The 27,755-nt window shown below is 37.6% G+C and overlaps 1 protein-coding gene across 2 annotated transcripts in view; it reads left to right on the top strand.

The window, feature by feature from the left end:
* LOC126428438 (eukaryotic translation initiation factor 4B-like) overlaps positions 1-11,979 on the top strand; it is a 47,160-nt gene extending 35,181 nt beyond the window's left edge. For both annotated transcript variants that reach the window (XM_050090363.1, XM_050090364.1), the window contains exons 8-10: positions 3,000-3,117; positions 8,816-8,897; positions 10,907-11,979. In XM_050090363.1, coding sequence (XP_049946320.1) covers positions 3,000-3,117; positions 8,816-8,897; positions 10,907-10,978 — 272 coding nt within the window. In that variant the 3' untranslated portion in view covers positions 10,979-11,979. The remainder of the gene's footprint in view (positions 1-2,999; positions 3,118-8,815; positions 8,898-10,906) is intronic.
* The last annotated feature ends 15,776 nt before the right edge of the window (positions 11,980-27,755 follow it).

Here is a 27,755-nt window from a genome sequence, read left to right as displayed (position 1 = left end):
GCTCTGAGAGAAAGTATATTGTCAGTTAACATAGGACAATTGTACTTTCGCCCTTGAAAAAGTGTATTTTTAACTGGAAAATCGGGGAATTTTTTTCTTATCCACATATACACCCTGCTACAGCTGTGAGACTAGTTTCGGAGTACACCTACGACTTCAACATGATTAATATTAGAAGGTGTAGAGACATTTTTTTCCAAAATGTGTGTCTGAAAAATATTTAATGACTATCATAGATTAGGGGAAGAAATAAAAGTTAAAAAATTAAGTGTAATTGCACGTCAGATTCAGTGCCTTCCAAAAAGCGCTTATCTGTGCCAATCGCAGAGGAAGTCGTCATTTGGAAGGAGAATAAAGAAAAAGCAGCTCTTGGGTGTGGACATGAAGCTTGATAATCTTCCTGTACCTCAATCTGAGCTGAAACAGTTACCAGCACCAGTTCCATCCAGTTAGCATAGGAAATTATAGAATGTGTTTCCTAAGTTATCTAATACCGCGAGAAATTTACTGCTTATGTTAATGTTTCTTGTGCTTATTTACTCTGCAGCTATTATGATGTCTCCTTTACTTCCCATCGTTGTCAGGTGTGAAAATGAAAGTATCATGGTAGTATTCATTTAGATAATGCTGTCCTGCATGATACATGACAATAATTGCCAAAAGGTGCTAATGAATTAATTATAAACGTGGTATTGGTGTTTGTACTACTACATTTATGTAAAATTTTTGGCTTCTTGTGCCCCAGCTCCACCAATTTTTTTTTAGATGTTTTTGTTTCATCTCAATTTACTGTTTCATGACCTTATAGTTTTCTCTTGTTAAAAAAAGAAGTTCAGGGCAGAATCCCTGACCAGTACTTACGCTCACAAGGGAAAATTTTTCATTGCTGCTCCTGGACACACACACACACACACACACACACACACACACACACACACACACACACGTGCAAGATTAGCTTTCAGAACTAATAGTTTCCCTGCTTGGAATGGTGGTTGGAGGTTAAACAGGAAGTATGGATCACTCAGGTGCACATGTTCTCTCTTGTTACTCCTTTGTATGATTACTTTCATTACTGTCAATCCAAAGTCAATTGCCACTGTACAAGGTGTGATCAGAAAGTAACAGTAATTTTTGTTCTTTAAGAATCTTTATTTATCATCAACTTTTTCCTCTTCGAAGTAATCGCCCTCAGATATAATACATTTGTACTAGAGCTTTTTCCAATCTCAGCAGCACTTCTTTAACTCAATTTTTGTTATGGTGCTTAGCTTCAACAATCCTGTTTTTTATGTTATCAAAGGTGCCAAAAGATGTATCTTTACATTTCTCTTCTGCCTAGGGAATAGAAAGAAGTTGTGGGTGGTCATGTACAATGAATACAGTGACTGAGGCAACATAACAGTTGTCTTTTGCCAAAAAATCCTGAACAAGCATTGAGGTGAGTGGGAGAGTTATCATGTGCGATTTCCATGAGTGCTTTTGCCACAATTCTGAAGGTTTTCTTCAGATTGCTTCACACAAATGGCAAATAACTTCAAGTAGTATTCCTTATTGACCATACAGCAATAAAGCACAAACTCATGATGTACATCGTAACTGGGGGGGGGGGGGGGGGGGGGGGGAGGAAACTGTGAGAAGGATCTACAATGTGATCGAACTTGTTGAATTATTTATTTATTTTATTTTTCCAGGCAGTTTCCACTGGGACGATTTGGCCTTGGTTTCTGTGTCACACCTGTACACCCATATTTGGTCACTCGTTATAACTTTCTTTAGAAGTTCTGTATCATTGTTGACTTCGTTCAGCAATTTGTGAGTGATGTTACCATGATGTCATATATAATTATTGAAATTCAGCAGGTTCAGAACAAACTTTGCTGCTACATATTTTGTGCCCAAAACATCTGGAAATCTGGAAAAATTGCTCGGCATGAGCCAAAGGATAGGCCGACATCATAAGCAACCTCTGTAATAGTGATTTTTTTTCCAAAACCATTTTTTAAATTACTTCCACATTGTTGCCAGTAATTGATGGGCTAGGGCGTACATCATCTCCATTATCATCTCGACCCTCTTTGAAACTTTTACATCCCTTGTAAACTCTTGTCTTGTAGTAGATTTGCCAAAAGCCACAATCCGCATTATGAATGCAGAGCTGTTCTATATGCCATTTTTCAAGCCCAATTTAATGCAAATTACATGATCATACTTTTCAAAAGCAAATATTCAGCGATTACTCAACCTTTTCGACTCAACAATAAACTGAATATTCAAAACAGCTGAAAATGCACACACACATAAGGAACGTGTGTATCAACAAGACAAAAAAATTGATAGTATAAAGCTTCCTGTTACTTTTTGTCCACACCTGTACACACAAAGTGTTACTCCCATAATTTCAACATACTCCGATTATACGTGAGTTGCCAAATCCCTAAAGTAACTCTAATGTATCAGAAATTGCGATTTCATTGCAGTCTCTTTTCATTTTTTTCATAAGACATGTTGCAGCTCCATGTTCCTAGAAGCCAAGTTGTAATGGATAATCTGTTTGAAAACTAGGTACAGAAATGAAGTGAACTTCTCATCTTCTCTTTCAGAATTTGTCATATGACTTAGATCAATAATTTGCTCTTGTGATCACTTTCTTTCATTTTTTAGTTGGATTCTTTGTTGAGACTTTAAAAATAATATCAAAGAAGCAGAGTAAAATTATGTACTGAACCTACTTAAATCCAGTATGCTCTTTGAAAACTTGGTGGCAACACCATTTTGTTCAGAATGTCTTAAAGTAAACTTTTAAATATTGCTTTTGGAATTATCTTTTTAATTCTTAAGAGTCTTTAAGATTCAGTTTAGACATTCCTTTCATTAGCTTAAGACTGAAAGCATGCCAGCTTTTTTATGCTCTCATCAAACTTCAGAAAAGTGAGTTGATGAACAGTGTGCAGTCCACCAGTATTATTTGCTTCTGTAGTTTACACTCTGTCTTACAGATGACCGTGACGAAAGACCCAGAACGGGAGGTTCGACCCCCGTCCCTCGCAGTGACGGAGCCTACATTCCTCCTCGAGGACGGACTGAAATGCGATCTCCTTCTCGGGAGCAGGAGAGGTAAGTCAGAGGAGTCTCATCGTGTTGAAATATTGCTGCATTTGTGATGTTTGCTGTATGAGTTTCTCCACCATTCAGTACCACTGCCCTCCTCAGCTTCCATCCTGTATCCACCCCTTCAAAATAAAATCCATACACCCCTACTGATTTATCAGGCTTTTGCAAGTAAAATTTTGAAATATTAATGTAATAGTAATTTGTGTGTGCAAACCACAAACAAAATTGAGAATAGTGGCCAACCACTCGCTTGAAACTGAACAATGAGCCGCACATAAGCAAGCATAACAGATTAAGAAAATCACATTAGCTACTAGTATTACCAGCTGCTCAAAATGTAGTGTAACTGAATGTTCATCTGCAAGTCAGTAGATGCCGTCCCTTATATATGTTTAAAAAATTTAAATGTTATAGGGTGTCCAGTAAAGGAGTTCCTTTTAAGTTTAAGTATCTAAAAACGGTTAGGATTTTCCATGTTATTAGGTTCTGCATGACAATCATATATTGCTGAAATTTGGTGTGAACATTCACACATATCCCCAGTGAGCAGTGGTAAAGTTTTACTTTCGCTAATAAACAGTCTTGATCACGGTTTATTTATCAAGGTGCCCGGTCGAAACAGGTCACCTCGATAAATAAACCGTGATCAACACTGTTTTTAATAGTAAATATTTATAAGACATTGTTCACTGCCACTCTCATAATGTATCCAAAAGTAATTAATGTTAGTCTCTTATATATCCGGAAGTAATTGCAGAATAAACCTGAAACTTTGAATGTAGTAAATTAACCAATATAAAGTTTTAGAATGTATAATTTAATTCTCCAACTGCTTTCCTATGGTTTGCAAGTAAGGGGCAAAGTTGACGATTTTCATAAAAACTCCAGAAATTGCTGTTTTTAGCCACATTTACATAAAGTGTCCTATGATCTCTTTTAAACTGTTTTCATTAAAAATTCCACGTTGTAAATTATGTAAAAAATTAGATTCGGCTGCGAAATGTAAACATATAAATCCCTTAAAAATAGTGACAAGATGAAATGCATTTAAAATACGACCATATTCCACTGGTCCAAATCCAACATATTTTATTACATTCTACATTTTTAGTATTCTCATATTTTATTACATTCTACATTTTTAGTATTCTCATGTTTTATTACATTCTACATTTTTAGTATTCTCATGTTTTATTACATTCTACATTTTTAGTATTCTCATGTTTTATTACATTCTACATTTTTAGTATTCTCATGTTTTATTACATTCTACATTTTTAGTATTCTCATGTTTTATTACATTCTACATTTTTAGTATTCTCATGTTTAATTACATTCTACATTTTTAGTACTCTCTAGAGAAAGTATTATTGAAGGTGATGATGATGATGATGATGATGATGAAGTGTCAAAGAACTTAAAAAACTTCTTTTAAAAATTTAGTATAATCCATGATGTTCATGCAGGAACTTTCTCCAAAATCCAACCACTTGGTGTTGAATGGCCTAGTAGATGAGTGCAACAAATGGTACGTTTTTTTGTGAAAGCTGTAAGAATTGTATACTGAAGTTCGAAAAGCTGCCAACAGATTGCAATAGGTAGTGCCATCTCAGAGGTATTAGTTCCACTGTTGAAACATGTAAGGTGATTAACATACTGAAGGAAGTGCTGGAAATTATGTATTCCAGTGAATGTGTTTTTATGGTACTGGAATACCACAAGCAACCAGATTCTCATCATGATTGATAATCGGGGATTTGATGTTGGCTGTGTCTGATTCCCAAATGAAGCAGACTTCCAACTGAATGAGTCATGAGTAAACAAAACTGGCATTTTCAGAGTTCCAAAAATCCATATTTGTGAGATTCAAAGCCACTATATTCTCCCAAACTTATTGTTTGGGCTGTGGTATGCAGCAGAGGCATTAATGGTTCGTGGTCCCCCCCCCCTCCATGCAAGAAACAATCACTAGTGAACATTATGTTGCAATTTTAGAACAGCTTTTCTGCCACTAGCATTTGAGGATTGCCCATGCACAAGTGAGTGTGGTGTAACCATTGTCTATACAAATGTGCCCTTGGTAACTGCATCTCCATCGAATCTGACTAAAAAGTTAGTGGTTGAAAATAGCCTGTTGGCAACAAAGTAGTCTACACCAGATTTACAGTTCAAACACTTTGGTTGTACTTAGATATTGAATGAATCACTGTTTATGGCCATTTCTTGATCTACATCTATGTACATATTCTGCAAGACACCGTATGGTGCACAGTGGAGGGTGCCCTATACCACTACTGATCGTTTCTTCCTGTTCCACTCACAGATAGAGTGAGGGGAAAATGATTGTCTATATGCCTCCGTGTGGGGCCCTAATTTCTCATATTTTATCTTCGTGGTCCTTATGCAAAATGTGTGTTGTTGCAATAGGATTGTTTTGTAGCCAGCTTCAAATGTAAGTTTTCAAAATTTTCTGAATAGCGTTCCTCGAAAAGAACATTACTGTCCCTCCGGGGCTTTCCATTTTAGTTCTCAAAGCATCTCCATAACCCTTTTGTGTTGTTCAAATGTACCTGTAGTGTGTCTCATCTGTGTAATTTATGTAACAATACGAGAGAAGGAAAGTTGCTACTCACCATACAGCAGAGATTCACACAATCATAGCTTTTGGCCATTAAGGCCTTTGTCAACAGTACACACAAACACACACACACACACACACACACAAACACACACACACACACACACACACACAAACAAACAAACAGGCGCAACTTCCACACACGGCTGCAGTCTGAGAGCAACTAGTTTCAACTCTGAGACTGCAGGTGTGTGTGTGTGTGTGTGTGTGTGTGTGTGTGTGTGTGTGTGCGTGCCTGCCTGTGCACGCGTTTGTGTGTGTGTGTGTGTCTACTGTTGGCGAAGGCCTTAATGGCCGAAAGCTATGATTGTGTGAATCTTTTTATTGTGCCTATCGCGACTCAGCATCTCCACTATATGGTGAGTAACAACTTTCCTTCTCTCGTATTGTTACATTCCATTCCATTCTGTGTACTTTATGCACAGATAAGCAGCTAGCCACACACAACACTCAATTAATGTCATATCGTGTGATTAATAGTGCAGTAATGTAGCACTGAAGTGACACTTAAGTTCACACGTTGCAAACAAATATCTGTCACAGTCACTGACTAAAGTTCTTAAACAACTGTCCTTGAAGTCTGACAGTTACAGGAATACGAAAATCATGTGCACATTAAGTAACCAGTGGCAGTAACACTTTCATAGTCCACTTTCATTAACTATTGTATAGATGAAAATAATTAAGTCTACAGTCATTCGTTAAAACAGTCTCTAAATTACTAAATGAACTTCTGAACATGAAATTTAGATAAAGCGTGGTAAATTTATTATTTGCACTAACTTGTCTGCAGTACATTTCCCTTATTGGCAGACCCAGATGACGATCCCTTCAAACTCATAGCGAACTGAACTAAAATGTCTTCCAGAATGTTTCTTATATAGATTTACAATAATTGGATGTAGCTTTAGTGGTAGTTTTTTTGACTAAGTTTACACAAATTGCCACTAAAGATTTATGGTTTTGAGTGATTAAATAATGGAAGATGATTTGTTTTTATGGGGATTTTAAGGTAGGATAATAATTTCTGCTGAACTATGCTGGTTAGTTCGCCTAAATATGGAATTCTGTTTCAGTAACAAAGTTTTTACTGAAGAACCTAATTACTCTGAAACTGAATGAGTGAAAATATTGCTAACGTGTTTTTGTCATTAGCTGTATAAATGCTGTCATTATTTACATACCTTTTTTATCTACCATGTCAGGAAGTTAGTAATGGAATACATGTTTTCATGTGAACAATGATAATGAAGTTTTCAATTAGCATAGTTTCGTGGGTAAACTAGTACCATTAACGAATCTTAAATAACAAGAGGATAATAAAGTTAGTTTGGATACACCCTGAGTCAGTATTTGAGATTTTAGGCTCTGTGTTCATTCCATATAAAGTATCATATTAAAAATATTCATGAAAAAATAATTTTGGAGAGAAGGAAAACATAAAAGATGGAAGGAATACACCTGCTTTGTTAAAAATGGTTCATGCAAGATGGGGCCAGACCACAACAAACCAAGCAGGTGTTTTGCATTCTTGGTGAATACTTTGGGAATAGAGTAATTGCATTTGATTATTGCAAATTTATTGGTGCGGGGATGGATTGGCCTCCATATTTGCTCAATCTGACTCCTAGTTACTAAGACACTGTTACCCGAACCATCCCACCACACTGGATGAGATGAAATTGGTGATGTGTGTGGCATCTGGAACAATTTCCGTAGAGACACTACAGGATTTGATGGCAAATTTCATTGTGTGCACGACCTCAATACTGCAAGAGGTGGACGTTTTGAACAGATTTTTATGTGACGGCAAAGACTGCTTGTATAGGAAGAGCTTAATTGCGCATTTTGATACTGTAAGAGCTGCACAGTGTACAGCACGATCTCTTGGGTACTTTTCGAACTATTTCAATACTTCAGTATAAAATTTGTACAGTTTTCCCAATAAACAATACCTATGTAGCACTCATATATTGACATTAGTTTCTGAGGTATTTCATTTTGAAATTGCAGCTTGTCTGTTTGTGCCTTCCAAACAGCGCCTACCTGTGCCAAATCACAGAGAAAGTCGTCATTTGGAAGAAGAGCAAAGAAATTTCTGTTCTTGGGTGTGGACTTAAAAAGACCTGTATTCTTTTGGTACTTCAGTCTGAACTGAAACAGCCACTAGCACATACTGTGTTAAATTACCAATTGGAATATAGAATGTGTTTTATCAATCTCAATTACAATAATAAAGGAGTTGTTAACAATGCAGAACTAGGCTGTTGCAGCCGTTAGGAGTTGAGCATATTATTTAACACAGTATGAAAATGCACTGTTGATAATCAGTTCAATTTACCGAGTACATCTGTGCCATCAGTAACTTTGAAGATAAAAATAAGTGCGCTTTCCTGCCTAATGGAGGAGATACAGTACTTCATAATTTCAAAAAGATGACTACAGTGCAAGAGATGCAGAACAGCAGCACATATGCAAACACCACACAAAATACTTACATAAATATGTGGATTTGACAATAAGGATGAATTCTTGAAACACATCATGCTAAATAAGAAAAAATATATAACTAGTGCAGTGTTTCATTATCCCACAGGTGCTAGTTACAGGCTTTCCAAATACATAGATTACGATGTATGAAATTAAGTCACACATTTCTACTTCCCAGGCAGTTATCAGTTCAGGTTACATCAGTGCATAACATATTACAAAATTTTAACTGTTTGTAAATAATAAAAATGTCCCTGATGTCAATTACATAATACACTGTAGATAACGTGCAAAAATCAAAGGGGGGCCGTATACATAACTTTCACCACCTAAATGTTATTTCCCACATTTTACATTTTCCTTCATTGTTGTAATGACCCTTGAAAAGTGTAAAAGCAGGGTTTCGCTGCATGTGCTAAACTTTCTAGCAGTGAAAAACTGTTTTTGGTGGTGTTTTTCATTGGCATTTTTCTAATGGAACATGGTGGCGTTAGTTATATTTATGTGGCATTCATGTTAATGTTTAACAGAATTGTGTACTCTGTATATAAACACGCACAACTTTGTTTTCAGGGTACCGGTACGTAGCAGGGACAGAGATAGCAGCCAGGAAGAAAGTGCGCGAATGCCCAAATACCACGAGGAAGAGACACCGGTGAGTTCTCTTTGTACTAAAAGTTTTAATCTTTACACATTTTGATTTTTTAATGGAGTCAAGAGTCAGTCAAAACATAATAATGGGTAGCTTTTTCCAAATGTACGACACTTAAGCGGACTTGTTTCCTGACATATTTGCTAATAATGAGAATGATTGTGATACAGTGTCTGGACAGCTGTAACATGTGATGTTTTTGTAAGTTAGGGTACTGTTAGTGGTATGAACACAGATTGATTGATTGTGTGAAGTGAAGTGTTACGAACAGTTGTCTACTGCCTGTGGTTACAGTGACGTCTGGGAAGCATGTTAAAGAATATATCTTCATGGTGTGCTTTAGTCGGGAAGAAGTTAAAACATTGATTTTAATCCGTGCTGTTCTGCCGTCAATGCAAATATGACAAATTTTCATGTAAGAAGATATAAATAACAGTGAGAATGGCACTGTAGGTTTCCATGTGGGGCTGTACTCTGTTTCCATGACAAGTTGACATTCCATAAGCTGTCAGGGTACTCAACAGTGTAATTATTGTCTAGCATGTGCTGAAAATGACACAATAGTTTTAAGCAACTTGTTAAGTTTCGTTTCATAGTTTTTTTGGAATTATGAGAAAATGGAAAGACGGGGAAACCACACAAACAGGCAAGTGCAAAATATCATTAGTGAAAGGACAGGAGGAGGAAGTGTGTGTGTGTTGTGTGTGTGTGTGTGTGTGTGTGTGTGTGTGTGTGTGAATGTTTTGAGGCAGGTTGAAGGTGGCCTTTGATTTATGGAGTGTCACTGGTAGTGAAACTTCAGTTTTCAAATACAATACAGAATATGAATGATAAGTTTGTGATTACATGCAACCGGCCTAAAATGTAATCTGAAAAAGGATAGTGTCTCAAGAAGAGAAGGCTATTAACGTTACTGTTAGGAATGAGAATGGGATGAAACATGATTGTAAAGTAATTATAGTATTAAGTATAAATCTGTCTTTATGCAAATGGCCCAGATATCTATGATGAAGGGTTATTTGGTAAGGGGTCAACATCCAGTGTGAGCTGAACAAAACACCAACATAAATGAAAGATTGGCAAGTAAATCTTAATGTGGAGAAATATAATGTGCACTCCAAGGAATGTACAAATGTAGTCCATGTTGAAATAATTCTCAGGAGTATGGAATCTGTATCAGGATTGACAAACAGGAACATGACAGTGTTAAGTTGGTTAGACAGCTGAGGTACATATAGGTTAAAGATCTCAGGTAAGGTAACAAACTGTGCCCGTACACGATGAAAGATGATTTACCTTTCGAAAATCACTGCAAAAGAACTTCAGGTCCAGGATTTAATTGTGAAATTTAGAGAATCTTCAGCCACCTCCATATCACTCCGATGGAAATTGAAAATCAGACTGTTTGCACTCCATCTGTGAATGCACCATTTACGTAAAGAAAGTAAAATGTATCCACACTACACTCCAATACTAATTTGCAGAATTAGAAGTGAGAAAGGATTGAACAAAACAAACAGTAGTGTGGATGATGACCGTTTGTTAAAGTTTTGCTGCATAAACAGTGTACAGTGATCATTTGGTTAATTATTGATTTGAAAGTTAGAAGCAAATATTGTTTCAAAACAAAATTGTCATGTGAGACAGTTGAAGTAGTATTGCACAGTCTGGGAAGCATGTTAAAGAATATATTTTCATGGTGTGCTTATGACACCTAAAGTGTCATACAAAAGTAAGTTTTGCATTACTGTCTAGCAAGTCACATTTGATAGGTACAGTCATTTCTTGTATAATCGTGGTTACTTTTTTGCAACTCTACAAAATATACCTATTGTTAATACTGGTCTTCCTTCATCTGATCCAGTTACTCTCTCTCATGAACCCAATCCTTTTGTTTTTGCCTGTGTTTCTCTTAACTAATAAAATTCAGTAGCATAAACACCATCTCATTCATTTTTCTCCAGTAACTGCTGTGTATTGCTTATGTGTGTCTATTTTGTGACGTCTTTCAGAGCTTCACGGCATCAAACAAGTTTGCTTATCTGCCGAGTGAAGATGACCCGCAGGCGGCAGGGTCTGACTAGGATGCGGCTTTGTCAACTTCCCGCCAGTCCTCTCCTCTGTTTCTGCAGTAGCTGATATGAAAATTGTAATTTCTTCCAAGTACTCCGTGCACCTTTCAGAATGTTTTTTTTGTTATTACATGGAATTGTTTGTAAAGTATATGCCCTCTCTCTTTTATTTTATTTGCTGATGTGTGATAGAGTGGAATGTGGTTTATCAGAGTATATTTCCAAGCATTGTCAGGTGAGCTTTTTGTGCTCAAGTGGTGTTATAGATTTACCAAAATTATAACTGATTAAACATTCTTTCTCATCACCACCCTGGCCCTGTGGGCTGGGGAATGTTGCAGCAGTTTTGCTGATACTATTTTCTCATTCCTGCGAAACCAGACTGACAGTAAATCCGCAGTTCAGCAGCATTAACTTTGGTCTGTGTGAGTGTGCGTGTGTTTGTGTGTATGTATATAATAGCGGTTTCCGTGCAGCTGCTTTTTTCGTTGTGGGGAGATTGTTTCTCTCTTTCGATGGCATACTGCTACTGCATGGTATACTAATATTCTGTGCACTTGTATTTGGTAATAAGAGAATTTTCTAAGCCGTTATGATTGTACCATTGCTACTGAAGATATGTCTGCAGATTGTAATAGCCCAAACTAGAAATCAGTATCATGTGAAATAGTTCAAATTGTGTATTATTATTGTTTCATTCAGTCAGTTTGTGTCACAGACTAAAATGTACATGCTTTTTATGATATTGCTGTTGTGCCTCAATCAAAATTGTGCAGCCACATAAATTGTGGCACGAGTGTATATTGGGCAGTGTTTTGTATAATTTAGGAATAATATTTGTGTCATTTATTTTTAAGTCTTTTTCACAGTTCTATATAAATTTTAGTGCATATTTGAGAAAGACAATTAAGTGATATGCTGCCATACACTTGGTACTCTGTATGTAATGAAACTGTTATCACACTTTTCTCTGTAACAGTTTGTTTTAACAGCAATAAATTTCCAAAACCATATCATGTGTGATAAGTTTGATTTTTATATGATATGATATGATATGCAGAGGTGTTCAACGTAAATGTAGTGTTCTGAGAGAGTCAGTTGAGGTATACAGGAAAACCTTTCTTGCAAATCTGTGAGAACCCAAAAAATTTTCCATTAAATAGTTTTGCTTAGGATTAACCAGAATCTGAAGAAGTGGAATGTTTTTAACTCATTTAAGCTTTCTATAATTGCAGTAACATTTGTGTTGGAAACTAAAATTTAACTTGGCATGATTCAGTAGGTTTTTCTTTTCAATTACCAAATATCATCTTGAGACCAAGAAAGAAGACTATTCAAATTGTTATTTTTGTGCAAGTAATGACACTGGATGAAAGGAGAGCATAAGTTGAGGAAAATAATAGTTTGCCCTTCTTCCTTTCAACATACTGCATAATTGTCACTCCAGTTGGTTGATACTAATTCAAGGACTGAGGAAAAATAGCTGCTAAACATCTTTAGTGTTTCCAAAATCACAACAAGAGGTGAATTGTCGTCCTCACTGCTATCACCACACTAATTTATTTCAGGCTGTTCCTTCACAAGACCATCACAGAGTCCACTAACATGTATCTGGATAGTTGTGAGATATCGTGTGAAGCAGTCCTTACCTGCTAAAACGTCTTGGTGTCTTTGAATCCTTCTGTAAGGAGTACAGATGTCGACTCACTGCATTCCAGGTAGCAGTGAATGTGTACATAGTCTGTAAATTGTAATTCTTGAGGCAGGCATTTTTTTGTGTATATGTTTGTACTGTAGCTCAACAGAGGATTTATTCCCAAAACTATAAAGCTTTTCCCTCCATCGTGTGTGCCATTCAACAACTAAATGCTTTATTTGGCAAATGGTTTCCTTCAGATATTAACAATCCTTAGAGATTAGGTTATCTTTGGCTGTTTGTTGCTACTGTTTGTCAGTAATAAGAGCATTTTTTTCTAGTACCTAAACTAAGTAATTTTGTAAAAAGATTCTACAGACATTTGAGTCATAAGGTAAGTAAATTATGAGATAGCATCTTAAAAAGTCCTGGTTTTTTAAAAATGCTTGAATTGTAATTTCTCATTTTTGTCAAAACTGAAAATTTTGGGCTGGTGGTGTAACTTTCAATTATGAATGTTCACCCCCCCCCCCCCCCCCCAAAAGCCTTTTTTCCCCCAAAAAGGATCCTTTAGCTACAATTTAACATTTTAATAAACAGTGAAATAAGATATTGAAAACAAAATTCAAGTGTGGAATGAGATTTTCACTTTGCAGCGGAGTGTGCGTTGATATGAAACTTCCTGGCAGATTAAAACTGTGTGGCGGACTGAGACTCGAACTTGGGACCTTTGCCTTTTGCAGGCAAGTGCTCTACCAACTGAGCTACCCAAGCACGACTCACGCCCCGTCCTCACAGCTTTACTTCTCCCAGTACCTCGTCTCCTAACTTCCACTTGCCCGCGAAAGGCAAAGGTCTCGAGTTCGAGTCTCGGTCCAGCACACAGTTTTAATCGGCCAGGAGGTTTCAGAGTTAAAGTGTGGTTTTTAAATTTTATTTTATGTATGTGTAAGCTGGTGCATCTTTCTAGAAAATTAACTGCAGTGAAAACGTATAACTACATTGTTAGCTATGGCTGCTGTCCTACAGATACTGGCAAATGAAGAATTTTTAAAATGTGGTATCTTTAGATCAAGAAGCATCGGTACTGATAAATTTTCGCATCTTTGCACATTCTAGAGGTGGGCAGCATGGCAAGACAACATTTAACCCATTACACTGCACTAAAACACACTTGATAATAGGAATTCTCTTAAAACATATTATATACAAGATCAATAAAATAAAAATCACGGCCAACAGCAGCAGCATTCAAAAATAAGAAAAAACTATTTTTTTATTGTTGCAAATTCTAACAACCATTTTATAATGAAGTAAAACGAACATGATTTGGCATGTTTGGATTTCGAGAATATACCTGGGATGTCAGAGGAGACCATATTGAGTCACATGGTGAAGTGGAAATTTCGATAGAAGTTGCTACTTACCAAAAATAAATATTAAATCAATTCATCTGATCCATAGATCAACTTGACACCAATCTGTCTTCCAGTATTTGAAAGACTTTCTTGAAAAGTTTTCCTTGTTCCATTAAGAAATTGGTATTTTAATTACAAATGCAGTATGTAAAGCAGGTGTATAAAAGGCTTCAGTCAGTTGTGCTGATAAATCCATGGGTTCTAGTGAAGTGTTGTCAGTGAATTTGATAGAATGGAGTTCAACTTTATTATTTATCAATTATAGCTGCTCATTATATAAGAATAGTATTAAGGGCAGTGGCCATATTTCAAATTTTCTCAAAAATTGGTTTTAATTCGCAAATTGTTTTATGTTTACACCTTAAAAGTGAAATTCTTTTGAAAGTAGTGTTCATCAAAAAATGTCATATTGCCACTGTAATTTCACTGGGACTATTGCAAAGCACTCGTTAAATCTGGTAACTGTTTAAATATGATTGCGTCAGTTGGGTTTTAGTGTATCAAATAATCTAACTCATTTATATCTTGTTTGTGTCCCAATGTATGAGTTTACTTTCTTTTTACATCATGTATGTTTTTAAGGAATTTGATGGAAGAGCAGTCATTAATCTCTAATACAAAAATGTCCCAGCATTTCTTTCAATTCTTGGGTGAATTATGTTAACCACATTTAGATAAAATGTTTCCCTTTGAGCTCCTTTGGGAAGTTTGACCCTTCTCTAGTTCTGTTTTAGCAACTAGTACATTTTCTTTCAGTGGTGCTAAAATACATTAGCATCCTGGCAAGTTGTTGCAATGTGTAACTATGAGCTTGGGTAAGTCACACATTAGTGGAGGAATTCTAGTTATAAGACTTACATGTAAAACATTAGCCTGCACTATGTAAATTGTTCTGGAATGACGATCAATAACATGGCCTGTACCAGCTTGACGGTTTGTCACTTTGGAGACAATAGTGGGTGTTTAATTCCATTCCATGAGAGACCAAACAAGACAAGGAAAAATAACTTTCTTATACTACCCTGTTCTCCAAGTATGACCCACTCAGATTTTTAATGTACAGTATTTATCTAACTTAAGGCAACCCCCATTTTTAAGAGGTTCCTCAAAAAAAATTTACTCTTGTAGCATATTGTGACTGATTAAAATTACAGATTGCTACTGATATAAAAGTACCTTAAGACCTGTGTGAAAAAAATTCTAAATTTATGCTAGTTATTGATTGTATTTTAGTAATACAAGGAGGAACAAACAAAAAGAAATTGTTTGCTTAAGTTTTTATCTCCACAGCCCTGTTTTTAGATATCTAAGCCAGCAGTCCATGGTATCACTACTTTTTTAATTGTCGCTATTGTCTTTATTTGTAAGCCTAATGTAATTCTTCCTTCGTATTGCATCCATGGCATTGGATATGCAGCACTGGGCATGTCACCAGGAATTATTGCCAGATCTGCGTCGTTGTTTGATATCTGAATCTTTACTTCCTGGATGAGGTTTCCCCTGAAAGAAGCCAGAAACAACATCTTTGTTCTGAACATCCAAAGAGTCTCTCGAGGATTAGCCTGACAGAGAATTGAAGTCAAATTAATTGATGTGATATATATGAGAGCTCCTTTCCATTTCACTTATTCTTTTATCAAATACTTTGAAGCTCCAGTGCTCAGATGGCAGAAATTGAAAACTCTGAATCCTTGGTCAAATAACATGGTTACTTCAGCATTTGCTCGCCGATTTTGAGATCCTACAATTCTGTAACAAAATAGCAGCAAAAACTCTTATTGATGAACATGAATGAGTTGTGTAGGGGGCAGTTGTGTAAACTAAGCATAGTGTTGGCACGTAGTCAGTCATTCCTTTATTATGTTACTTGGATGAAATGTCACTGTGATGACAGTTTGTGTTTACAGTCACAAGGAGAGGCTTGTCCTCAGAGAGAAGACAGGAACACGAGGCATAGGAAAACTTGCTCCTGGTTAATTAATAATCAGTGGTATTTTTTTCTTTTCCCGAGTCAGAATTTGTGCCTGCATCCTTGGTGGGGACTACCTCACCACGGCCCTGCACGTAGTCATATGTACAATTACGTTAGCATACTATTTAGAATTGTATTTTATCAATGACATTTGCAAACGATTTAAAGGAGATGTGGAAATGGAGAGAGTAGAAGAAAAGCTAAGTGCATGGGAGGAAGTGTTGGGACAGTATGGATTGAAATTTAATGCAAACAAATGTGACGTGATGGTGAGAATGAGGAATAAGAGGAGAGTAGTGAGGTTTGTAAGTAATGAGGGCAAGTAAAAAAGAAGGTGGGAAATTTCAAGTACCCCCAGGGTATAACAGGAACAAGAGTATGAATTATAAGTAGAATAGTGAAAGGGTTAGGCAGGCACACGGATTCTTGCAGTGTGTAAGAAGCATGGTATGTAGCAAGGATCTACCGTCAAAGTGCTAGTAACACATGTTGTACCAAGTGTATTATGCGCCAGCACTTGTGTACGCATCGGAAATGTGGGTAATGAAACGACAGATGAGCAGGATACAGGTTTGTGAGAGAATTTCAAGAAAGCAGGATGAGACTTACCAGGAAGGAATGAGATGGTAAGGAAGTCCATGCAAGAGACCATAGAAAATATAAGATTAAGAAAGTACAGACATGTTAAAAGAATGGGAGTTGGGATACCGAGATAGGGTCATAAAATAACATTGGGAGTCAAGAGACGCAAGACAGAGACAGATGTCATTTGAGTGAAGGAATATGTGAAAAAGAGGGCGGAATTGGGGGGGGGGGGGGGGCATCTGGTGGGAAGACAGTGACATGGAGGGACTTGTGTTCCAAACTGTACGATGTGATTATTATTATTTCGAAAGCATTTCCTTAACTTTGAATGTGTGGTCTCTCAGAGGTCAGTTCTCACAGAATGTTTTTGTACCTCCTTAAAGCTCCAGCCCTACAATGTTTTATTGGCGGCTGCATTAATGCCTCCTTTGTTGTTGATGCATATTGGAGTTTCCTCGACTTGTAATATTAGTATCTATTTCGACAGCTTAAATAAACTTACATTGGATAATCTAACCATGCAGGCTCATAAAAGGCACACGACTTTTGTAAAAATTTCTTAGATTGTCGCCGAGCAGCGAGCACCTGATATTTCAAAGAATATCGTACACACCACGGTGCAGAATACGAATCGTTCATAAATTGTATCAATAGAGATATTTTGTGTTTCTTATTTTTTGACAGCTGAAGAATTGTGATCCTCTTCTGTTACCACAGTCGTGATATTTTTTTAAAGACGGCGGACGCGTATATGGTGTGGTCCGCAATCACTGTTATTATAAAATATTACTATTGTGCAGTGCTATGTATGAATTTGTGTGTGTGTAGCTAAGATGACATGTTAAAGGACTTTATTTAAATAAACAGCCAGCAAGATATAAAATTGAAATGTACAGAGCCTATTGTTAGAAATACTAAGGTAATTAAATTGATTATTGTGCTCTCAGATGCTGTAGTGCCTGCTTATTACTTCAAGTATTTCTGTGCTATCCATCTCCTATTAATAGCAATGGAAATAACGGTGTTTTTATAGTTTTCATACACCTACCAGGGACCGACTGCATGTCGGCAAATGTCGTAGTTAAGGCAGAGGACTCATTGCTAATTTACCTTGTTTGTGATTTAAATCCAACTTCTTTTAATGTGTGGTGTAGTACAGCAAAGAAAATTTCCGGCTCTGTCTGGTCCCTTAGGTTTCTCTGTTCGTAGTTGCTATGTCTCATATCCGGTCGTGATCGAACATGATCACGACACAAATAAAGTGGCAGTGCAAATTCTGTCCTTAATCTTGAGAACTTTACGCTTTCTGCAAACGATTTCAGGTGAAATATAATCTATCACTTACAGCTCTTAAGTTTTTCGAAAAGTCTTTGTTCTTCCCGCCAAGAAGTGGTGCAAAACTCACAGAAGATTTCTGAATCTTCGCAAGAGAATAATAATTTGATCAAAATATAAATATCTTTTTTTTTTTAAAGAAAGAAATACACCACAGACTGCACATCATCCACATACTTGTCTTCTTCAGTATAGCAGAAAATTTGTTCACAGCAATATGTCAATTTTAACTGTCCTGAGTTTAATGGCATTGTTAGTCAGTGGATGGAGGAAGGTGTTGCCAATGATATAGATCAAGAAAAAGACAACTACTGTGCAACAGCCTGTGATCACAATTTTGCTAGTGAACAAGATCATTCAGCGGAAGAACTTCAGAGGCAGTGGTGGTGGGCACCTCTGTTTCTCCAAACAATATTTAGTGTTAGTTAAAAATCAAATATGTTCTGAGTGGCTGTGAAGGAAAAATGTAGATCCTGGCTCTGAATTTCAGTTTTACAGACTCTTTTTGTACCTATTAATGCAATTTTTGTGCAAGTTTACACCCTGGAATTAAGTTTTATGTGAACATTTAATGCCACAAAGACAATATAATTTTTGAAAATGTAGAATTCAACACAAACAGTCGGTTTTTGTTTAAAAAAAAAAAAAAAAACTGCACAAAGGTAAGTGATTTAGTGTGATAAGAAGTAAAATACTGCAGGCTTTATTTAGTACAATAAAATCAACAAGGAGTATTTAAACAGCTCTTAAATAATTGTAAAAAATAAATATTACGAGAAGGAAAGTTGCTACTCACTATATAGTGGGGATGCTGAGTCGCGGAGAGGCACTTGTTTTAGCAATCACTGTGGTACTATCTGTAAATGCTGTATTTGACTATTGATTGTAGACTTTCACTATGTCAACTTTGATGTTGTACGAACCTAAAAGGAACATGAACTATACTTTCACCAGACCTGTTTTGCCCTTGTAAGTACACATACATATGGCATACCCACATTTTTGTGGTGTTATTACTTATGTTGATGTTTACAGACAACCTTGATGGTGTATGATCAGTACTGTTAGACACACAGGTTTATTATAAACAGTTGATGGGTAATAAAGCATTTTTCAAATACTTAATAGCTATTGGCCATCACTTAACTGAAATTTCAAATAGTCTGTTATGGTATGACACACGGTATTCGGTTCATTTCTTTTTCCTCTCCAAAGTGAAATTTCTTGAAATCTGTCATTTAACAAATCAACATGGTGAAGCTAAAATTATGTTCAGAATCAGAGGTTTACTGTCTCATAACATGCAACTTAAATCAGTGATTGGTATTGTACAATCTGGTTATAATACATCATTTATATTACACGCTGCATGAAGAATGAATCATTGTTAAAATACATTTATTTGTAGTTTCACATATTTCAGTTCCTTTTTCCATAGCCTGCTCAAATAAAAATATTATCATTAAACAAGGCCTCTACTGAGTAATAGAGTACCTTTTGACTAACAGTTGATTCTCTTCAGGAATCTACTCTCAACCTTACAGGCTTATTCAAAATGATGGACCCATTTTCAAAAATTTGTATGTAGCCAGGTACAAATCCAAAACGAACAAGCTTTATACCAATGAAAAGAGAAAGTTTCAAATTTTTGATGGGTGGCGGCGTGTGGGCGGTGATGGTTTCAGAAACGGCCAGTATAGTTCATGCGGCAATGGGGCCATCATTTCGTTTCACTGTCTGTTGTGAGTGAGATGGCAGCTGTTGAGCACAAGGTTTTCTATGTTCTTGAGTTCACAAAAAGTGAGTTGCAAATTGCAGTGCAGCAGGCACTGAACATGGTATTCATACACCAACTTACAAAAGCATTAGCTGTTGGTTAACAGACTGGGAGTGTGTGCAAAGAAAAACTTACAGGCCGACCATGTTTGTCAGAGGATGATGTCTGATGCTCCAGTAAGTCTACCAATAGGGCCAGTCGAGATTGTGTAATATCCCTAGCAACTGCATGGGAAGTTCTGAGACGGCATTTGCTGTATAAGCCCCACTGACTACAACTTGTGCTGGGTCTCAACCTCAATGTCAAAGAGAAGCATCTCGCATTTTGTAGTTAAGTGCTAGCAAAGATGGAAGACGACGCATTTCTACTGCGTGTAATTTTTTGCGATGGAAGTGATGTTCCACCTTAGTGGAAAAGTCAGCAGACACAATGTTCGCATATGGGGTTTGAAAAATCCACATTGACCATTGCAACGTGAAAGAGACTCACCGAAGATCAATGTGTTGTGTGCCGTATCCCCTACAAAGGTTTATGGACCATTTTTCTTTGCGCAAAGAACTGTAATTGGAATCACGTACCTGGACATTTTGATGTTTGCCGTGCATTGAACATTTATCACATTACTAATTATTAAAAACTAATTAATTACAAATTATTAAATTGATATCAAACATTATGAAAAAAATTTGAAACATCCTTTTTCCTCGGTATAAAGCTTGTTCACTTTGGATTTGTTCTTGAATAAATATGAAATTTTGAAAATGAGTCCATCATTTAGGATAATCTTATTTATATTTTACCCTTTAATGTTTACATCTTCATTCCCATGTACTGTGGTGACTGAGCAAAGAGTGGCATCAATCTTTCTTTATTCATAGTTGTACATCTGTTGGAAAGTATTCAGTAAAAATAGATCGGGATTGTGTATGTATGTAAAACGAATTAGTTCATACATGTACAACGGCAGTTAATGTATTCACATTTCTTAATAATGGACAATAACCACTCTTTGCACATATTTATGATAATTTTTTTTGGTCTACATTAATGTTTCCAGTGCTAGTGCAAAAAACAATGCCATACACATCCATGCATTCAAAGTAACTATGATGTACCATTTTTCTTGTGTACAGTTGTTGCACTGGCTAAGACTAATAGCAAGCGCCAGCCCATCTAAATATGGCAATGGAAAATCAGTGGAGGAAGCACAAATAATTTTAAGGAGTAAAGGTAACTAACCAAATATCGGCAACTCTGCTATTCACCGAATCATTGCCTTTACTCCTTAAATTATCTAAAACTGTATTCACCATTCAAGTGAAGACCCCTAGTCTTAGACATCTGCATCATCTAGGTTCATCTTACATTGAATAGCACAGTCACATGATTCTTCAGATAATGATGCGAATTAGGACAGATCGCTGCCCACCACATATAGGAGCTGTCGAGTGATGCACAGGTTGCAGATCTGCGAGTCTGAGAACATTGATTCTCACTCGCTTCCTACTGGCCGATTAATTCCATATTATTGAAGCATGGAAGTTGAGTGAATGGTCTTGCTTTTGCTGAGTAGCACTCACAGGGTGAAGCTGTTTTTTGAAAGACTGTGAAGGGTGTAAAGTGAAAATTAAGTGATGCAGTGCACTCAGTTGCAAATGAGCTCCATAATAGGAAAAGTGATGTCTGGAAAAAATTCCATGCTATAGTCTACACTTCAACAAAGAACTTACAAAGTTTATCTAATGAAAGCAAAATGGTTGTATTCTTGTTTATTTCACCTCCACTATAAAAAAAATATACGTGCTCTGTCAAATAAAAACTGGCCACAGAGCAACAGCACTGTTACCTCCCTTCAATCAAAAAGCATGCAACTCTTACTATTTTACTTTGGTCATGGCAATGTCAATTTATGGGTTAATATTGAGTTGTGTAGCTTATCATTAATTTTGAAGACTGCTGTAAATTAGTTTTAACAGTTAATCACCATTTAGAAAATACATTTTATCCTTATGTTCCATTTTCTTGTATTGTCATCACAGTGTCAGTAATGTGTCAAAATTGTGCTTATGTCAACATAATTGTTAGACATTCTCTGAATAGAGATTAAATATTAATAAGTTTTATACAGAAGCTGTTTCAAAACAATACTGACAAACCTCAAGGGGTTGAAGAGGGTAGGATAGGAACCCGCATACAGATGTGTTGTCCAACAACACTACAGAGAATCGAGGTTGTAGACACCAGTACATGCTGCTAGGGTGCCCTTTTGCAGCAGATGTGGCTTTGTATGCTGATGGACAACATACAGAATGTCTCGCAGTAGACCTGACAATATCCTGGACATTACATGCTGCACACCTCTCCCAAGTACACTGAGGAGACAGTTAGCAGCAGTGGTGGCTAAAGGGAGGGCCAAACCTATGTGGTAGAAGCATGGCACTCATTTGCAGTTTGTCTCATGCTGCTGTTCTGCAGCATGGAGAACTTCATTTGGTCCAAAAGTGTGATATGCATTTCATTTATGGTAAGGTGAGAGAATTGGGCACACAGCTAAGGGCAAAGAGATCCAAATGGGCATCAGTCACACCCTTCTACATCTGTGACTACCCATCAGCATCTGGTTGAAACAGATGTCAAGAAGGCACATGTCACAAGTGACATATTCAAGAGATTTAATGCAGACCCATCCACAAGCATTCATGCTGTGGCACACGAATTGCAAAGAAAGCACATAGTGGTTTGGACAGTGACCCTATTTTCAGAAGGCAGAGACACTGATGACTCACGATTGTTCTCCGTGTGTGGAGTTTGGGGAGTGGTTTTTGCAGTAGTGCGCCACACAGCCGTATTCTGCTGTATATGTTTTTTTCACATCTGTGAGTGCATTCAACACTAATAATTCTCATATTTGGGCTTAAGAGGGTTCCTATGTCACCCACAAATGTCACTGAGAAAAGCTTACAATAAATTTCTAGGCTGGCATAATACATTAATACTAGATTGGTCCCTACATGCTTCCTCCTCGCTTCACAGACGGTAGCTATGCAATGTCCATTCGAGAAGTCCTGGTGGAATTACTAGAGGAGGTGTCACTTGTAGTCCATTAACGTTATGTGGTTCTAGCTCACTTCAGTCTGTCAAGAACCCAGGTCAGACACATGTTTGGAGACAGCTGGATTGGCCAAGATAGCCTGAATCACCTGACCTCACCTGCTGTACTTTTCTTGCAGGGTCATCTGAACACTGTGGTGTATGAAACTCCAGTGGAGACTTACTTCCAAGTGGAGACTTAGTTGCAAGAATATATGCAGCACGTGAGGATGTTTGCATCGTGACCAGTACCTGAATGAGTCTGTCAGTCAATGGTATGCAGATGTCAAGCATGCCGTACTGGAGGCTTACATTTTTAACACCTTTCCTAATTATATGTAACTGCTTGGAACAACAGAATAAGTCGTAATCTTCATTCCTATAAACTTGTTTTCTGTTGTGTGCCATGTAAATTCTCGTATGTTTTCTTTGCAGTCATATTTTGTTCCCTTTGAATGAAATAAAAACATCAAATTCTCGAAAACTCTGTCATTATTCATTGAGCAGAATCGATTGCTGGAAACTCTAGAGGAGCAGACTATGATAGCTGCTGTGTAGACAGACATTGGCCCTTACAGTTTTGGCATCGTCGTTATCTTTCTGTTACATCCTGTAACTGAAATATCTTAGTGTTTCAACAGAAAAATAAACTGCAGATGAGAATCCATGTCTGAAACTTGTCATCCACTAACAAAGCAACGGAGCATCAAATTCATTGGAGACAAGGTCTGTCTATGGAGCAGCTAGCTCCATCTTCTCCACTGGCAATCACCCACGAACACTGAATAAAAAACAATACAATTTTCACCTGAGGTTCATCAGTGTACAAAGTCATGTTTGCTGCCAAAGGAGTGGTGTAGCAACAGGAGCGGCATATATAACTTCAACCCTCTGTAACGTTGTTGGATGACATGTCTGGACACCGACTCCTATCCTCAAGTGTTCCTCAAGACACCCTCTACAAGCCCTGGACGTTTGTCGGTATCATTTTGCAACACCGTGTGTGTGTGTGTGTGTGTTTTAAAACCAACGTAGTTGTAAGTCCATTAAACACTGTTTTGAGATATGAAGACTTTTAGTAAAATACTTGGTGAAATTTCTGGAATACTACCAAACAAAAATTTCCCCACCCATATGTGTTCAAACTTGATTGTTCTCTCTCTCTCTGTCTCTCTCTCTCTCTCTCTCTCTCTCTCTCTCTCTCTCTCTCTCTCTCACTCCTCACTCCCCCACAACTCTAAAGGAAAATTATGAGCACGTAAGCAACTTACACCACTATGGCTTTACACAGATTGAGGGTATGATACAAGAAAGAACTTCCATAATCAAGAAAAAGTGCATTTTTTATTTTATTTCGAATAAGTATATTACATCAAAAAAGATATAATCAGTGTCACCTAGTTTGATGTCATCGTCTTCTTCTTCTTCTTCTTCTTTGATGCAGCTCTCCATGCTACTCTATCCTGTGCAAGCCTCTTCATCTCCCTGCAACCTACATCCTTCTGAATCTGCTTACTGTATTCATCTCTTGGTCTCCCTCTACAATTTTTACCCTCCACACTGCCCTCCAATACTAAATTGGTGATCCCTTGATGCCACAGAACATGTCCTACCAACAGATCCCTTCTTCTAGTCAAGTTGTGCCACAAACTCCTCTTCTCCCCAATCCTATTCAATACCTCCTCATTAGTTATGTGATCTATCCATCTAATCTTCAACATTCTTCTGTAGCATCACATTCTGAAAGCTTCTATTCTCTTCTTGTCCAAACTATTTATTATCCATGTTTCACTTCCATACATGGCTACACTCCATACAAATACTTTCAGAAATGACTTCCTGACACTTAAATCTATACTCGATGTTAACAAATTTCTCTTCTTCAGAAATGTTTTTCTTGCCATTGTCAGTCTACATTTTATATCCTCTCTACTTCAACCATAATCAATTATTGTGCTGCCCAAATAGCGAAACTCATCTAGTACTTGCAGTGTCTTGTTTCCTAATCTAAATCCCTTAGCATCACCTTATTTAATTCAACTAGATTCCATTGTCTGTGATTTGCTTTGGTTGATGTTCATCTTAAATGCTCCTTTCAAAACAATGTCCATTCCATTCAAATGCTCTTCTAAGTCCTTTTCTGTCTCTGACAGAATTGCAATGTCATCGACAAACTTCAAAGTTTTTATTTCTTTTCTCTGAACTTTAATTCCAACTCCAAATTTTTCTTTGGTTTTCTTTACTGCATGTTCAGTGTACATATTGAATAACATCGAGGATAGGCTACAACCTTGTATCACTCCCCTCTCAACCACTGCTTCCCTTTCACCCCCCCCCCCCCAATTCTTATAACTGCTGTCTGGTTTCTGTACCAAATGCTATAAACACAGGTTTGCCTTTTCTTAACCTATCCTGAAGCTATGTCATAGGGTCAGTACTGCCTCACGTGTTCCTACATTTGTCTGGAACTCAGACTGATCTTCCTTGTGGTCAGCTCCTACCAGGTTTTCCATTCTTCTGTAAAGAATGTGTGTTACTATTTTGCGGCCATGACTTTTTAAACTGATAGTTCGATAATTTCCATATCTGTCAGCAACGGCTTTCTTTGGAAGTGGAATTATTACATTCTTCTGAAAGTCTGAGGTTATTTTGCCTGTATCATACATCTTGTACACCGGATGGAAGAGTTTGTCATGGCTGGCTCTCTGAAGGTTATCAGTCGTTCTGACAGAATATTGTCTACTCCCGGAGCCTTGTTTTGACTTACATCTTTCAGAATTCTGTCAAAGTGTTTTCACAGTATCATGTCTCCTATCTCGCCTTAATCTAGATCTACTTCCCTTTCTGTATCTTGCTTTCTAGTTTATCTCCCTTGTATGTATACTCCTCTTAGATTTCAGCTTTCCCCACTTTTGTTAGTACTGGTTTCCCCTCTGAGCTCTTGGTATTCATACAACTGTTTCTATTTTCCCCAAAGGCTTAATTTTCCTGTAGGCAGCCTCAACTTTTCCCCTAGTGAAATATTCTTCTAAATCCTTACATTTGTTCTCTAGCCATTCATGCTTAGCCATTTTGCACTTCCTAGCAATATCATTTTGTAAATGTTTGTATTCCCTTTTGCCTGCTTCATTTGGTGCATTTTTATATTTTCTCCTTTTGTCAATTAAATTCAATCTCTCTTTCTACTAGGCCTTGTCTTTTTACCTATTTGATCCTCTGCTGCCTTCACTATTTCATTTCTTAAAGTTACCCATTTGTCTTTATTGCATTCCTTTCCCTGTTCTAGTCAATCATTCCCTAATGCTCCCTCTGAAACTCTCAACAACCTCTGGTTCTTTCAGCTCCTTACTGAAGTTTTAATCTACAGTTCATAAACAACAAATTGTGGTCCGAGTCCCCATCTGCCCCTGGAAATGTCTTACAATTTAGAACCTGGTTCCTAAACCTCTGTCTTACCATTATATAATCAATCTGAAACTTTCTGGTGTCTCCAGGTCTCTTACATCTATAAAACCTTCTTTCATGATTCTTAAACAAAGTGATATTGATGATTAAATTATGCTCTGAGCAAAATTCTACCAGGTGGCTTCCTCTTTCATTCCTTTTCCACTAGTCCATTCTCACCTACTTTTTTCCTTTCTTCCTTTTCTTGCTATCGATTGGGTGGTTGGTTGGTTGGTTGGATTGGAGAAGGGACCAAACCACGCGGTCATCAGTCTCTCTGACCTTGGAATAACTAAAACCGATTAAACTTCACACTATAAGAGGGAACTACAATGGCCATAAAAGTACAAACTATTGACAGAGAAGGAAGGGACAGGGCGGAAGAAGAGAAGAGGGAAAGAAAGTGACTAATGACAGGGGCATGAAGAAAGAAGCACAGGTAGACAAGATAGACACTTAAGATAAAACAGATCCCATAAGGAAAGGAGTGGGGAGGCAGAGGGCAGGGGTGAACCACCAAGCCCAGTCGAAGCCAGTCCAATTGGGGCGAAGGGGGGAGGAAGACTGCCTGGCATCCCCTCCGCCCACCGATAAGGTTGAAGGTCCCACCCTTAAATAAAGTGATAAAAACACCCATCATGAAGAAATCGTAAAACTAGATCAGCCACTGAGGCATTGTCAGCTAACGCCAGGGGCAGTGAGTCAGGAAAGCTAAAAGTCCATCGTAGGGCGTCTAAGTTGGGACAGTCCAGTAAGAGGTGAAACACAGTTAACATTGATCCACAACGACAGAGAGGGGGGTCCTCACGATGGAGGAGATAACTGTGAGTCAGCCAAGTATGGCCGATGGGGAGCCGGCAAAGGACGACACAGGCCTTACGAGAGGCCCATAAGGAGGACCGCCACATAGTTGTGGAATCCTTTATCGCCCAGCTTGTTCGGCAAAGAAAGAGTGTGCCATTCTGCATCCCAAATTCCCAAAACCTGAAGACATAATGCCGAGCGAAGGTGGAATGCCAATAGCAAGAGATGGCCTGTTAGTAGCCAATTTAGCCAGTCGATTGGCAAGTTCTTTGCCAGGGTTCCCAACGTGGCCTGGGGTCCAAATAAAAACCACTGAGCATCCACATTGATCAAGGAGAGAAAGGGAGTCCTGGATGGCTATGACCAATGGGTGGCAAGGGAAGCACTGGCTGATAGCTTGCAAACTGCTCAAGGAGTCACTACAGACAGTGAAGGACAGTCCTGAGCAGAAGCAGGCATGGTCCAGTGCGCACAAGATGGCTACCATTTCTGCAGTAAAAAACACTACGTCCATCTGGCAAGGAATAAAGTTCCGTGTGTCTCGCATAGGTGTAAGCATAACCAGTGTGACCAGCAACCATGGAATGAACCCTGGAATGAACTGAGGAGGCAGTAGAATTGGTGGTGAAGGGCCTCCAGAGGGACAGAATCCTTTGAATTGATGGAGAGATCAAGACAGAGCTGGACTGAGAGATGCACCATGGAGGGGTACGTGCGTGAGCAGAGAA

The sequence above is a fragment of the Schistocerca serialis genome, chromosome 12 (genome assembly GCF_023864345.2).
Source record: "Schistocerca serialis cubense isolate TAMUIC-IGC-003099 chromosome 12, iqSchSeri2.2, whole genome shotgun sequence".
NCBI lineage: Eukaryota > Metazoa > Arthropoda > Insecta > Orthoptera > Acrididae > Schistocerca > Schistocerca serialis.
The sequence above is the reverse complement of the archived record's forward strand: the minus strand, read 5'-3'. Positions and strand labels throughout refer to the sequence as shown.